The 14,534-nt window shown below is 46.7% G+C and overlaps 1 protein-coding gene across 6 annotated transcripts in view; it reads right to left on the reverse strand.

Annotated features, from left to right (window-relative positions):
- The window catches only part of LOC139280082 (src substrate cortactin-like), an 85,083-nt gene that overhangs the window by 11,174 nt on the left and 59,375 nt on the right, over nt 1–14,534 (reverse strand). For 5 of the 6 annotated variants that reach the window (XM_070899577.1, XM_070899576.1, XM_070899578.1 and 2 more), the window contains 4 exons: nt 8,099–8,209; nt 6,109–6,164; nt 3,133–3,202; nt 2,164–2,312 (listed from right to left, as the gene is read on the reverse strand). In XM_070899577.1, coding sequence (XP_070755678.1) covers nt 2,164–2,312; nt 3,133–3,202; nt 6,109–6,164; nt 8,099–8,209 — 386 coding nt within the window. The remainder of the gene's footprint in view (nt 1–2,163; nt 2,313–3,132; nt 3,203–6,108; nt 6,165–8,098; nt 8,210–14,534) is intronic. The other variant, XM_070899580.1, reaches the window with a different exon arrangement.

A 14,534-nucleotide genomic window follows, 5' to 3' on the forward strand; every position in this document is an offset into this window, starting at 1 on the left:
AATCCTTACACATTTCCTGTAAAGCCAGGAGACAAACTTGATCCTGAGCCAGCAGCAGTATATTATCCCACTGAACTCTAATTTTGTGGCATGCTCACCACTATTGTGCTCATACTAACCCCAAAATTAAATCTGAACGCTACACCAGAAACAAGTGGTGTGATCATCAAATGCATTAAATCCATGCAACATCCACCATCCATATTTGTTTTGACCACGTCACTAAACGTAATCACATTAGAATGGTCCATCTTTCGGTGGGTTAGGTCAAATAGCAGCTACTTACTTACCGACACCTAAAAGCAGATGACCTGGTCATGATCACATTGCTGTTTGTGGGAGCTTTCTGAGCGCAAATTAGCTGCCACATTTCCTGCATTACAATAGTGACTACACTCCAAAAAGTAGCTCATTGGCTGCAAAGCGCATTGGGATGTCCTGAGGTCTTGAAAGGTGCCATAGAAATGCAAGTTCTTATCTTTTAAGAACCGGTAGAAAGCCACAGGTTTCAAATATCGTTCACGAGAAGGTGGACGCTCCATCCACAAGCAGGCCATTCCCGAGACACCAAAAACCCAACCCGCCACGCTCAAGGCCAACCACTTCCCCGAAACACGGACTGTACTCTCATTGCACATTTCTCCCTGGCCCCCCCCCTCTCTCGGCTCCACTGGCACCGATCCCCTACTCCACATCTCCACTTCAAAACAGAAACACCCACTTCCCTGCCAGAGCCCAACAGCACGCTGAAAGCAAACATCTGAGACACTGGTTATAATCTTCGCTATCTATTCCACCTTCATCTGCGGTAGGCCGAGGGCTGGAAGTGCACAACAGAGCCTTCTGCCCAACACAGGATTTCACAGAGGCCGACACAAACCAGCTGGGTCAGGTGTAACATGAAACTATTCAAATAGGGCCAGAATAAAAGGAGTGCTGTCCATTCATTCTCTTTTCACGCTGTGTCACGATTGAATCCATCGACAAATACAAAGAGACACACCCACGCAACGCAACGCAACAGCTCATGGGACACCAGCTGGCCATTCCGACACATGTGGTTTTATCATCAGACCACTTAAAGTCCGGTTACTGCCTGGTAATCACTCCCAGATACTCACGGATCGCTACAATACTTTCCCCAGATGTGCTATTTAATACTGAAACTGATGCAAGAGAAGAGTCCGAAAGGAACAATGGTCACATAGAGGAATAGCAGCAGTGGAACGGAAGGGAGGGAAAGGAAAGGAAAGGAGGCAAGGAAAGGAGGAAGGGAAAAAGAAAAGAAAAGGGAAGGGACAGACAGAGACGGAAAAGAAAAGAAAAAAAGAAAGACCTGCATTTATATAGCACCTTTCACGACCACCGGACGTCTCAAAGCTCTTTACAGCCAATGAAGTACTTTTGGAGTGTTGTCACTGTTGTAATGTGGGAGACGCGGCAGCTAGTTTGCGCACAGCAAGCTCCCACAAACAGCAATGTGATAACTACCAGATAATCTGTTTTTGTTATGTTGATTGAGGGATAAATATTGGTCAGGACACTGGGGATAACTCCTCTGCTCTTCTTCGACATAGTGCCATAGGATCATTTACATACACCTGAGGAGGCAAACAGGGCCTTGGTTTAACGTCGCATCCAAAAGACAGCACCTCTGGCAGGGCAGCACTCCCTCAGCATTGCACTGAAGTATCAGCCTGGATTTTGTGCTCAAGTCCCTGGAGCAGGACTTGAATCCACAACCCTCTGACTCAGAGGCGAGCATGCCACCCACTGAGCCACAGTTGACATTAAAATTGAAGGGCAGGAGGAGCCCCGCACCTCATGATGGCCGGAGCATCATAACTAAACACTTTGGCTGCCCCCTCCCCCACTCCCTCCAGCCATGTAATCTCCTGGGAGAGACAAGAAACGAGAGAAAAAACCTAGGGCCAATAAGGGAATAATACCCTGGAAAATTCCTCTCCGACTCCCCCAGGTGATCGAAACCAGTCCAGAAAATCACACGGACCAAGCGTTAGCTGTAAAGACACTTGCCTGCTACATGATGCGATCTCTGGGGAAGGCAATGGGCTTGCAAATGTAGCCACGAATTGTGAGTTACTCATTTATACTGCAACTTAGGCAGGCACGCCTCTTTAGCAGTGAGGATTCTCCACCAACCTCCAATTTCCTCTTGGCTTCCTCCTGCTCTTGTTTCTCACTGGCGCGACGGCGAGCTCTCTCCTCTTCAGTCTTCTTTCTATCCTCCTCCTCCTTCTCTTTGGCTATGTTCTCAAACTTGGACCGAATGCTGCTCGCACTAGCACTGGCTGCAAAACAAAAAGAACGGACTAAAGTCATGGAGTTCTGGGAACGTCTCTCCTTGAGTGCTGACACACACCAGGGAACTGGTCCAACATAGGGTAGTAAGATTACAGCGACTTCTAAAGATAAAAAAGCAAATGGACATTACACTTAAATCAATCAATCACGTAACCACGCACGCTGGACAGACCAAGATAAATGTCTCCACAATCAATAAAAAGGTTTGGTGACTGGAGGGATAGGGACACTACAACAATTCTTGTATTTATATAGCACCATTAGCATAGTAAAACATCCCAAAGCACTGCACAGATTTGACACCGAGCCACGTGAGGGGAAATGAGCACAGGTGACCAAAAGCTTGGTCAAAGAGGTAGGTTTTAAGGAGCGTCTTAAAGGAGGGAAGCGAGGTAGAGAGGCGGAGAGGTTTAGGGAGGGAGTTCCAGAGCTTGGCAGCTAAAGACACGGCCACCAATAATGGAGTGATTAAAATCAAGGATGCTCAAGAGACCAGAATTAGAGGAGTGCAGACATCTCAGAGGGTTGAGGGGCTGGAGATTAGACAGATAGGGAGGGTCAAGGCCATGGAGGGATTTGTAAACAAGGATGAGAATTTTGAAATCGAGGCGTTGCTTAACCGGGACCCAATGTAGGTCACCGAGCACAGGGGTGATGGGTGAGCGGGACATGGAGCGAGTTGGGACACGGGCTGCCGAGTTTTGGATGACCTCAAGTTTACGGAGTAGGATTGAGTCACTGCATCAGCAACAGATTGCACAAAATGGATAAACAGACTTATAATTAGTCCTTAAAGTTCCGACGTACCTGCTTCCACTGGCTTAGTTTTCTGATAAGCTGGTGCTGGTCGCTCAATATCATCAAAGGACGCTGCACTCTGTAATCAGGAAGTTTGAACACTCGGCGTTAGAACCTGTTTGCCTCAGTTCCGTTGGTGCTTTCATTGTTTATTGTTGCCTTTTCGAAGGCACTCACTCACTCTCTACCTGCGGGCTAACTAGGCGGTTTTTAAATAACTGCTACAAGATATCTTGTTCGAGGCTCTCACTCGGAAAAGGCCTGCTTCGTTAATTTATAGGAGACACAAAAATAGAAACCTCCTTACCTTTAGTGTACCACATCTAGTATAAATCGTCGCAGATTCAGAGATGTATCAAATAAAACTGCAGCAGTTTTACAGATCACATTAATCACAAATGTTACTAATAACTCTTCTCTTTCAATTTCACTTTTGTAATAATTATTGTGACATCAAGATGAATTCATTTAATTTACATAGCAGGGATTAAACCAGCAATCTTTTAACAACTAACATACTATTTGATACCAGTTATGTATTTATACAGCTTCCTGGCAAAAGCTAGGCAGTCTAACACAAGAAAAGACTACGAAAGCATCGAGTAAAAGATTTATTTAGAAGCAGCGTTTCCATCTCCATGGAGACACTCCTCATCTAACCGCAGACACAGTAAAGCAGCTTCCAAGAGCTCCCGTTGCTATGGATACAGTAGTGTGCAAGTGTGTTTCGGTCATTATTTTCTTGAGCGCTGATCACTGTCTCAAAGTCCTGACAGTGAGGGGGTGCAGAAAAAAAAAAATCGAAGAGCAAGTTATTATTTAAATGGAGAAAAATTGCACTGGGGTCCAGTACAGCGGGACCTGGGGGTTCTGGTGCATGAAACACAAAAGGATAGTATGCATGTACAGCAAGTGATCAGGAAGGCCAATGGAATCTTGGCTTTTATTGCAAAAGGGATGGAGTATAAAAGCAGAGCAGTCTTGCTACTGTTATACAGGGTATTGGTGAGGCCACACCTGGAATACGGCACACAGTTTTGGTTTTCATATTTAAGAAAGGATATACTTGCGTTGGAGGCAGTTCAGAGAAGGTTCACTAGGTTGATTCCAGAGTTGAGGGGGTTGACTTGTGAGGAATGGTTGAGAAGGTTGGGCCTCTACTCACTGGAATTCAGAAGAATGAGAGGTGATCTCATCGAAACGTATAAGATTATGAGGGAGCTCGACAAGGTGGATAGAGAGAGAATGTTTCCACTGATAGGGAAGACCAGAACTAGGGGACATAATCTTAGAATAAGGGGCCGCGCATTTAAAACTCAGAATAAATTCCTCCTCATCTGAGGGTTGTAAATCTGTGGAATTCGCTGCCTCAGAGAGGTGTGGAAGCTGGGTCATTGAATAAATTTAAGACAGAGGTAGACAGTTTCTTAACCGATAAGAGAATAAGGGGTTATGGGGAGCGGGCAGGGAAGTGGACCAGAGTCAATGACCGGATCAGCCACAATCGTATTAAATGACGGACCAGGCTCGAGGGGCCGTATGGCCTACTCCTGCTCCTATTTTTTATGTTCTTAAAAGTATAAGGGAAATGAAAACAGAGCGAGAGCAAAATAAAAATAAACATTAAATCTATTTTTGATAATTTTCAGCTTGGAAAGAAAAAAATGGAAATGTTTCTTTTTTACCAATCACTGGTAGCCATATAAATGTCGTGGATATACAGGGAATATAATATATAAAATAATGCCAACAGTACAAAACTGCGAGGAAGAATGCAGGAGGCCATCAGAATGGGCAGATAGGAGGCAAATGCAGTTCTATATCGATAGGTATTAAAACAGAAAGAAGATACGCCATGAAAGAATAACACTTTCAATTCTCATCGCGAATTTGGTTAGGCCAGGTTTTGGATGCCCCATTATAAAAAGGATATTGGAGTCAGAGAAAAGGTGCAATGTATATTCACTAGAAAGACATTGGAGATAAGAGACGACGTGAAAAACCGGGGCCCAAATGCACTGGAGTTGGTTATTAGGAGGTCACATAGCAAGGCAAATAGGAAGATTATTTCCAGTGTACCCCCTTAATTTTGTTCTGACCCACGCGGGCTGTTAAAGGGGCCATTCAGAATTCCGCGCACGCATGGTTTTTCTATCTAAAACCGTCTCAGCGGTTGTGCGGGACTGCAGAGCGGCTGCACAGCGTAAAAGGAACGTTGGTGGTGACTCGATAACTGAGGCATAAACTGAGGATTAGCACCAGCAGCAATAAAGGGTTAATGGGATATGGAATTCATTGCCACAAGTGACTATTGCTGCCAAGACAGTCAACATTTAAAAGTTCTTTGTATAAATACTTGAAAAGGCAAACTATTAAAAGGGAATAGAGTGAGGAACAGGGCAATGGGATGAGAGTCGACAGCTCCAGTGCAGAGCTAGCATGATGGGCCAAATAGCCTCCTCCTGTGCTATCATTTCTGATTCTATTAGGGTCACAGGTTCAACTCTGTACATCTCACTTATACATTAAAGAACCTTGGATTAAATTCTGCAATATCGGCATCCATCCACAAGTTCAATCAGCTGTAGGGTATCACAGATAAACTGCTTCGACATCAAAGTTGTTCCATTTAAAAAAACGATAGATACTGTATAAAATGATAGGGGCTGGAGTGATCGCCTGGACATGTTTTGATCACCTAAGGGGGTCGGAGTGGAATTTCCTAGATTTTTCCACTCCCAAATTGACCTGGGGTTTTAAAATCTTGTTTTTCGCCTCTCCCAGGAGAGCACGTGGTTTTGAGTGGGGAGGGGACTCTATTGCAATGTACAAGTTTTCACCATTTGCGCGGGACAGACTGGATGGACCAGAGGGCTTTATCCTGTCTGTAATTGTTCGTATGTTCGTGCTTTGACTTGATGGAAAAGCAGCTGTGTGGTTTATATATATATATATATATAAAAACAGTTTGTTGTAGTCACTCACCTTATCCATTCGGTCTTTTTGCACCCCATATTTGCCACCAAATCCCTTGGAGTAGTCTGAAATAAAAGGTTGGGGGAGTAAGTTTCAGTTGGGCAAAAGGCATTCAGATGGGAGCAGAATGACCATGCACTATACAATGAAGGCAGCCAAATTCAAAGCAAAAAGCCTCTCTTTTTAAATAGCAGCCAAGATATGATTAGTTTCAATCAGATTAGCTATGAAATAAAAGGAAAAAATTATACAGACACGGATTATTAATCTGGCACCTTGCACTTGTGTCTTTTGAAATTGATAAGCAGAGTTTGGAATTCAACAGGATAGGAAATGAGATGCTGGAATGAACTACCTGACTACTACAGGCATGCTATGGCCAGTCCTTCAGACTGAGAGGTGTTGATGGTTTGATTGCAGTAAATGTACAAGCAGAAATAAAGTCTACAGTTTAGAGAGGACAATGGCAAAAAAGTGCACCACTTTGCAGCACAGACCTTTGAGGTATTTGACTGAAGCATTATCTTTATACCTCATTTATCCTGGGATCAGGAACTAACTGGATAATCTGGGATAGGTCCATCTCTGTCCCAGATCCAGAAGTCTTAGTTTCAACCTCTTCCCCCCCCCCCCCCCACTCCCTTGCCCCCCCACAGCTCCTCCCTAAATAAAAGTGGGCATCTGTGGGTTGATGTTACCACAGCGACACTGTGTATGACCCGTGACACCACACCGCAAATGGACAGTGGAAGCAGCATACAGCACTGCTGCAGCCTGTGTCCCCAGGATTCAAGTCACCTGCCAACACAAATTGGCCAAAGTCTGGACATTTGGTATTAGCCGTCCTGACAGTCTCATTACTGATAGCTTGATTGCCCGGGTAAACCTGGATCACTTGAGCAAATGTTTCTATAAATCTAATTGCAAGAAAGATTTCGCACAATGTTCTTTATAAATAACATCCAAATTAGTGATTCGAATCAGAGTATAAAGTCTATAGGGATTATTTTAGCGTTTGGAGTTTAATTAACATTTACTGTGTGCCAGAGATAGATTTTAAGCAGTTAAATTTTAGTATGTTTTACACACTAGAAGCTGACACAGGTCAAGTGTCATTACGAGACTGCTGCCTGAAAATTGTATGTGACTTTTATTGCAGTATTGCAGCCCACATATTGTAAAGCACCACACTCAATGATACAGGACTTCATCCTAGTTGGTAAATCAAATAGCTGACCTTAGCCGGGGGAATGAGAGCAGGGTATGGAGAGGGAATGCTGCTTGATCCTGGATCTATGTCCATCTAGGGCTGTTTTTTAAATTTGTATTCATTCACGGGACATGGATGTCACTGACAAGTCCTAATTACCCTCGACGAGGCGGTGGTATACACCCAAGTGGCTTGCTAGGCCATTTCAGGGATCAGTTAAGAGTCAAACACATTGCTGTGGGTCTGGAGTCTAGACCAGACCAGGTAAGGACGACAGAGTTCCTTCCCTAAAGGACATTAGTGAACCAGTTGGGTTTTAACGACAATTCGGCAGTTTCATGATCACCATTACTGCTACTAGCAGTTTTTTTACAGATTTATTTAATTGAATTTAAATTCCCCAGCTGCTGTGGTGAGATTTGAACTCGCATCTCCAGATCATTAGTCCAGGCCTCTGGATTACTGGTCCAGTAACATTACCACTATGCTGCGTGTAAATGTTAGAGAAGATTATTGGACACCTCCCACAGTCTCGTAGCCAGTCTATACTTGACATATCTACATGGGGAAAAAGGCACTAAAGTATTGTTGCCAAACCGTGGACCAAGAACCAGGCACTGTTTTCAAGAGAGAAGGGAAGCGATTTTGGGGGCTGGGGATGAGGGGGAAACTGCTTTCATCATCCATTGCAAAACATTAAAAAAAACATAAGTTAAGCCATTGAAGGGGTCTGTGCTGAAATTTAATGCATCTTAAGAAACCAGAGTGGGGCCTGGCATCAGACTGTGCCTTGTTGAGACTCGTGCTTGGCCAGCTTTTCCTTGTAATCGAACCCCACCGCAGACTTATCCTGGTTCTCTGTCTCAACACCATATTTCCCGCCGAAACCTCTCTTATAGTCTGTGAATCCACATGTAACCAAGACAAAGACAACAACAAGAAAGAAAACAAGCCAAGTTAGGTCCGACATACAATAGGTTATAAAACAAAAACACCAAAAAAAGGCAAACCACAGTGCAATAAAGACCCATTGCTTCAAAATGCAACACAGAATGATTTTCTTTATGGTTAAGAACAATTGGTTTCCAGTTACAGGGTATCATCTGAACACACCAGTTAGTCCCAGCCAAGCTATTTTTGGGCATAGCTCCAATCTCGTGTCCATGACAAAGAGGCACATATTCAACCGGCAACACCAACAGGATTAGAAGGTTAGAGATGAGCAACACACAAAATACAAGTTCCCTTCCCGGCCACCCCCATGAGACAGAAAGTTGCAGAAACCCTTCTACATGCCAATGAAAACCAACAACTGTAGAAATTATTGCAAGCTGGAAAAAAAATATAAATTTTTGAAGAAACAGTGCAAGTACAAATATTAGAATACACACTAGCTTTTTTTTTTTAAATACTCCTTGCAGATACGAGCAACGAAAAAGTGAAATCTTAGAGCACTGTCCATTTAGTGTCTTTTCACAGCAGCCTCACAAATCAAACGATTGGTTCCTACCCATTTAACTTCGAGCACGAGGCATTGATAAATCCCGCCTCAGCAGATCAAGACAATTCTTGGATTCCAAGTTAATGGCAATTACATGGATCTGAAGAAGTCCTTTACACATTAGGCCATATAGTAGACATAGGTCAAGTTTGTGAACCTTTATCTGTTTTTTACTGGCTAGCAAGCACCCCAAACACAATTAATGGCCAATTATCCCATAGCTTATTTGGCAAGGCCAGTATTTTTTGCCGCTCCCTAGATACCCTTGGTGAGCTGCCTTCATGAACCACTGCAGTCCGTGTGGTAAAGGTACTCCCACAGCGCTGTTAAGTTCACAGAAAGGTTACATACAGGAGGAGGCCAGTCGGCCCGTCAAGCCCGTGTCGGCTCTCTGCAAGAGCACTTTAGCTCGTCCTACTCCCCCATCCTTTCCCTATAGCCCTACAAATTTTCCTTCGGGTACTTATCCAATTCTCTTTTGAAAGCCACAGTTGAATCTGCCTGCACCACCCTTTCAGGCAGATGCAAACCACTTGCTGCGTTAAAAAGTTTTTCATTGTGTTTCCTCTGGCTAAGGGGGTTAGTTAGGTGGTTGCAGGATTTTGACTCCGTGATCATAAAGAAACAGTGATATATGTCCAAGTCAGGACATATATGTGCGAGTTGGAGGGAAGTGGTGGTGCTCCCATGCACCTGCTGCCTTTGTCCTTCTAGTTGGTAGAGGTCACAGGTTTGGGAGGTGCAGGTTTATTCACTCAGAGGGTGGTGAGGGTCTGGAACTCACTGCCTGAAAGGGTGGTAGAGGCAGAAACCCTCACCACATTTAGGGGTCAAGTTTCGGCCTGAGTTGCTCCTATTTTTTTGGAGCAACTAGTTTAGAATGGAGGATCTGAGAAATTGCAATTCTTGACCTTTAGTTTGCTCCAGTTCTAGTGAGTTAGAACTATTTTAGAACAGATTTTTTTTTCTAAAAGGGGGTGTGTCCGGCCACTTACGCCCGTTTTGCAAGTTTAGGCAGCGAAAACTTACTCCAAACTAACTTAGAATGGAGTAAGTGTAGATTTTTGTACGCTCAAAAAAACTTTGCCTACACTTAGAAAATCAGGCGTAGGTTACAAATCAGGCGTAGGGAATGGGGGGGGCGGGGTTAACAAACACTAAACACTTCACTTTTACAAATAAATAGCCATCATCAATAATAAATGATAAATAAACCAATAAATCAATCCAAATAAATTAAAAAATTAAAAATTAAAAATCACTCATTAAATAAAAAAATATTTCGATTCACCTACTGCAGCACCAGGGAGACGAGGGGAAGAGAAGATGATGGGGGATGGGGGGGGGGGGGAAAGAGAAGATGATGGGGGGGGGGTTGGAGGAGATGGTGATGGGGTGGGGGGGGGGGTGGAGGAGATGGTGATGGGGGGGAGGAGGGGTGGAGGAGATGATGATGGGGTGGGGGGGGAGGGGTGGAGGTGAGGGGTGGAGGTGATGATGATGGGGGGGAGGAGGGGTGGAGGAGATGATGATGGGGTGGGGGGGGTGGAGGAGATGATGGGGGGGAGGAGGAGATGATGATGGGGGGGGAGGAGGAGAAGATGATGGGGGGGGAGGAGGAGAAGATGATGGGGGGGGAGGAGGAGAAGATGATGGGGGGGAGGAGGAGAAGATGATGGGGTGGAGGAGGAGAAGATGATGGGGTGGAGGAGGAGAAGATGATGGGGGGGAGGAGGAGAAGATGATGGGGTGGAGGAGGAGAAGATGATGGGGGGAGGAGGAGAAGATGATGGGGGGAGGAGGAGAAGATGATGGGGGGAGGAGGAGAAGATGATGGGGGGGAGGAGGAGAAGATGATGGGTGGAGGAGGAGAAGATGATGGGGGGAGGAGGAGAAGATGATGGGGGGAGGAGGAGAAGATGATGGGGGGGAGGAGGAGAAGATGATGGGGGGGAGGAGGAAGATGATGGGGGGGGAGGAGGAGAAGATGGATGGGGGGGAGGGAGGAGAGATGATGGGGGGGAGGAGGAGAAGATGATGAGGGGGGAGGAGGAGAAGATGATGGGGGGGAGGAGGAGAAGATGATGGGGGGGAGGAGGAGAAGATGATGGGGGGGAGGAGGAGAGATGATGGGGGGGAGGAGGAGAAGATGATGGGGGGGAGGAGGAGAAGATGATGGGGGGGAGGAGGAGAAGATGATGGGGGGAGGAGGAGAAGATGATGGGGGGGAGGAGGAGAAGATGATGGGGGGAGGAGGAGAAGATGATGGGGGGGAGGAGAAGATGATGGGGGGGAGGAGGAGAAGATGATGGGGGGGGAGGAGGAGAAGATGATGGGGGGGAGGAGGAGAAGATGATGGGGGGGAGGAGGAGAAGATGATGGGGGGGGAGGGAGGAGAAGATGATGGGGGGGAGGAGGAGAAGATGATGGGGGGGAGGAGGAGATGATGATGGGGGGGAGGAGGAAGAAGATGATGGGGGGAGGAGGAGAAGATGATGGGGGGAGGAGGAGAAGATGATGGGGGGGAGGAGGAGAAGATGATGGGGGGGAGGAGGAGAAGATGATGGGGGGGAGGAGGAGAAGATGATGGGGGGGAGGAGGAGAAGATGATGGGGGGGAGGAGGAGATGATGATGGGGGGGAGGAGGAGAAGATGATGGGGGGGAGGAGGAGAAGATGATGGGGGGGAGGAGGAGAAGATGATGGGGGGGAGGAGGAGAAGATGAGATGATGGGGGGGGGTAGGAGGAGAAGATGAGATGATGGGGGGGGGTAGGAGGAGAGGAGAAGATGATGGGGGGGGGAGGAGGAGAGGAGAAGATGATGGGGGGGGGGAGGAGGAGAGGAGAAGATGATGGGGGGGGAGGAGGAGGAGAGGAGAAGATGATGGGGGGGGGGAGGAGGAGAGGAGAAGATGATGGGGGGGGAGGAGGAGGAGAGGAGAAGATGATGGGGGGGGAGGAGGAGGGAGAGGAGAAGATGATGGGGGGGGGGAGGAGGAGAGGAGAAGATGATGTGGGTGGGGGGAGGAGAGGAGAAGATGATGTGGGTGGGGGGAGGAGAGGAGATGATGATGGGGGGAGGAGAAGATGATTGGGGGGGGGAGGAGGAGAGGAGAAGATGATGGGGGGGGGAGGAGGAGAGGAGAAGATGATGGGGGGGGAGGAGGAGGAGAGGAGAAGATGATGGGGGGGGGAGGAGGAGAGGAGAAGATGATGTGGGTGGGGGGAGGAGAGGAGATGATGATGGGGGGAGGAGAAGATGATTGGGGGGGGGAGGAGGAGAGGAGAAGATGATGGCGGGGGGGGAGGAGGAGAGGAGAAGATGATGTGGGTGGGGGGAGGGGAGGAGATGATGATGGGGGGAGGAGAAGATGATTGGGGGGGGAAGGGGGGGGGAAAAAGAGAAGATGGTGGGGGGGGGGAAACGGGCGGAGAAGAGAGCGAGATGATGATGCCGGGCTGCTGCTGTCGCCAACTCTTCGGGCGGGGCGCGCCCTAGCGAGAGGCCGGGCGGGCCCCGCCGCTGAGGTAAGCTGCGCAGGCCACTCGACCTGGGATAGGGGCGACTCCCTTCGGCCTGGGATAGGGTCTTCGCCCCGGAGACAGGACGCCGGCAGCTACTGCGCACGCGCGCAGCTGCCGGCACTGTTTTGGGCGCAGAGCTGTAGCTCCTCCCCCAGCAGCTCCTGGTGCGCCACGCCGAGGTGGAATTGGGCCTACAGCTATTGGAAAATCGCGAGGGAAGTATTCGGCGCAATTTTTGTTCTATAAATTAGGCGGGCCTCTCGATGTGCACCGTTCTAGCAGGCGGCCGAAACCTCACCCCTTAGAAATTACTTGGATATACACTTGAAGTGCCGTAACCTACAAAGCTATGGACCAAGAGCTGGAAAATGGGATTAGGCTGGTTAATACTTTTGTCAGCCGGCACGGACTCGATGGGCTGAAATGGACTCTGTCTGTGCTGTAAATTCCTATGATTCTATATGATTGTATTCCGATTAGTTTTTAAGGAAGCTAACTTAAATGGGCGTTAACCCTTGTATCATTAACTGGTTTTAGCAATCAAGAACTACATTGGTTCGATAAAGTGCACCCTGTGTGTCCTCTCCACCTCCCCTCCCACTCCATAAACTCTTAGCTCCTAATTGAGCAGTCGGAGCCAGGAGGAAGAGAAAAAAAAACACAAGATAGATAAAAGGTTTTAACAAAGTTGCAGAAGATTAGAAAAAAGGTGAAAATAGAACAAAGAATGGAACAGGAGCGAGAATGTTGCAAAGGAAAAGTTAAGTGCTTAAAATCTTCCTTAATTTAAAATTGTTTAAGCGTACTTGTTAAATAACAATAATATAACTACCCGACACTCGACACCATTGTTGGTATTTGCTTCGGAATCACAACACGGGAACCTGAGCTGAAAACTCGTTGAACAAGCCGGACCTGTCGAATGTCTATGGGGTAAATTCCATGAGCTTTCCCAGCTCCCTTCTCAAGAATCAAGCAGGTTAAACCCGCTGACGGTTCATGTACAAGTGCTGAATACATACAGAATAGGCTTTTGTGAAACAATCGGCAAAGGAAAAGAATCGTGGTAGTGTGCGTGGCTGGAATGTATTTTTACGTAGAGGGCTGTGGCCACATGGCATGATAGGATGATGGCAGCAGAACCCATAAATCGTTCATAAAAGGGAAATGGTTAAATGTTTGAAAAAGAAAAATTAAAGGGTATGAGGAAAGGGCAGGGCAATGAGAGTGTACAGCTGAGAGCTGGCACAGGCATGATGAGCTGAATGACCTCCTTTTCTAGTGTACAACTATGATTCTACTTAACGAATTTAGTGAGTTTTTTTTTTAAATAGAATGTTATACTAAAAATGAGGATCATCAATATACTATTTTTTTTTTAATACAGGTCTGGAGAACAGGATATGCTTGCCAGGGAGATACACAGGTATATTTACAAGAGCAGGAGATGCAACACCTGCCCTTTTACCTCCTCCCTTCCCACTGCCCAGGGTCCCCCAAACATTCCTTCCAGGTGAAACAGCGATTTACTTGCACTTCTTGCAATTTAATATACTGTTTACGTTGCTCACGATGTGGTCTCCTCTACATTGGGGAGACCAAACGCAGATTGGGTGACCGCTTTGTGGAGCACCTCTGTTCAGTCTGTAAGTGTGACCCTGAGCTTCCGGTCGCCTGTCACTTTAATTCTCCGTTCCACTCCCACACTGACCTCTCTATCCGCAGCCTCCTGCACTGTTCCAACAAAATTCAACTTAAGCTCGAGGGACAGCTTTTGATTAGGCACTTTACAGCCTTCTGGACTCAACATCAAGTTCAACAATTTCAGACCATAACCTCTGCCCACATTTTTTCCACATGGCAGCTGTTGATTCTGCCATTTCCATTTGTACCTTTTCTAGACCCATCTTTTGTTTCTTTACTTGTCCCATTACCATCTCCTTTTGCCTTGCATCATCATCCCTTTTGTCTTTTAATCTCTCCTGCCTTCCATCCGATCAGAGACCTTCCTTTTTGTTCTTTCCTCCCCCCCACCCCCCACCACCCCCCTTTCCCTGTCCTGCACTTCCTTAAGAATCTGTTACATCTCTAACTTTTCCAGTTCTGATGAAAGGTCATTGACCTGAAACTTTAACTTTGTTTCTCTGTCAGCTGTGGCTCAGTGGGTAGCACACTCGCCTGAGTCAGAAGGTTGTGGGT

The sequence above is a fragment of the Pristiophorus japonicus genome, chromosome 14, assembly GCF_044704955.1.
Source record: "Pristiophorus japonicus isolate sPriJap1 chromosome 14, sPriJap1.hap1, whole genome shotgun sequence".
NCBI classification, from domain to species: Eukaryota; Metazoa; Chordata; class Chondrichthyes; family Pristiophoridae; genus Pristiophorus; species Pristiophorus japonicus.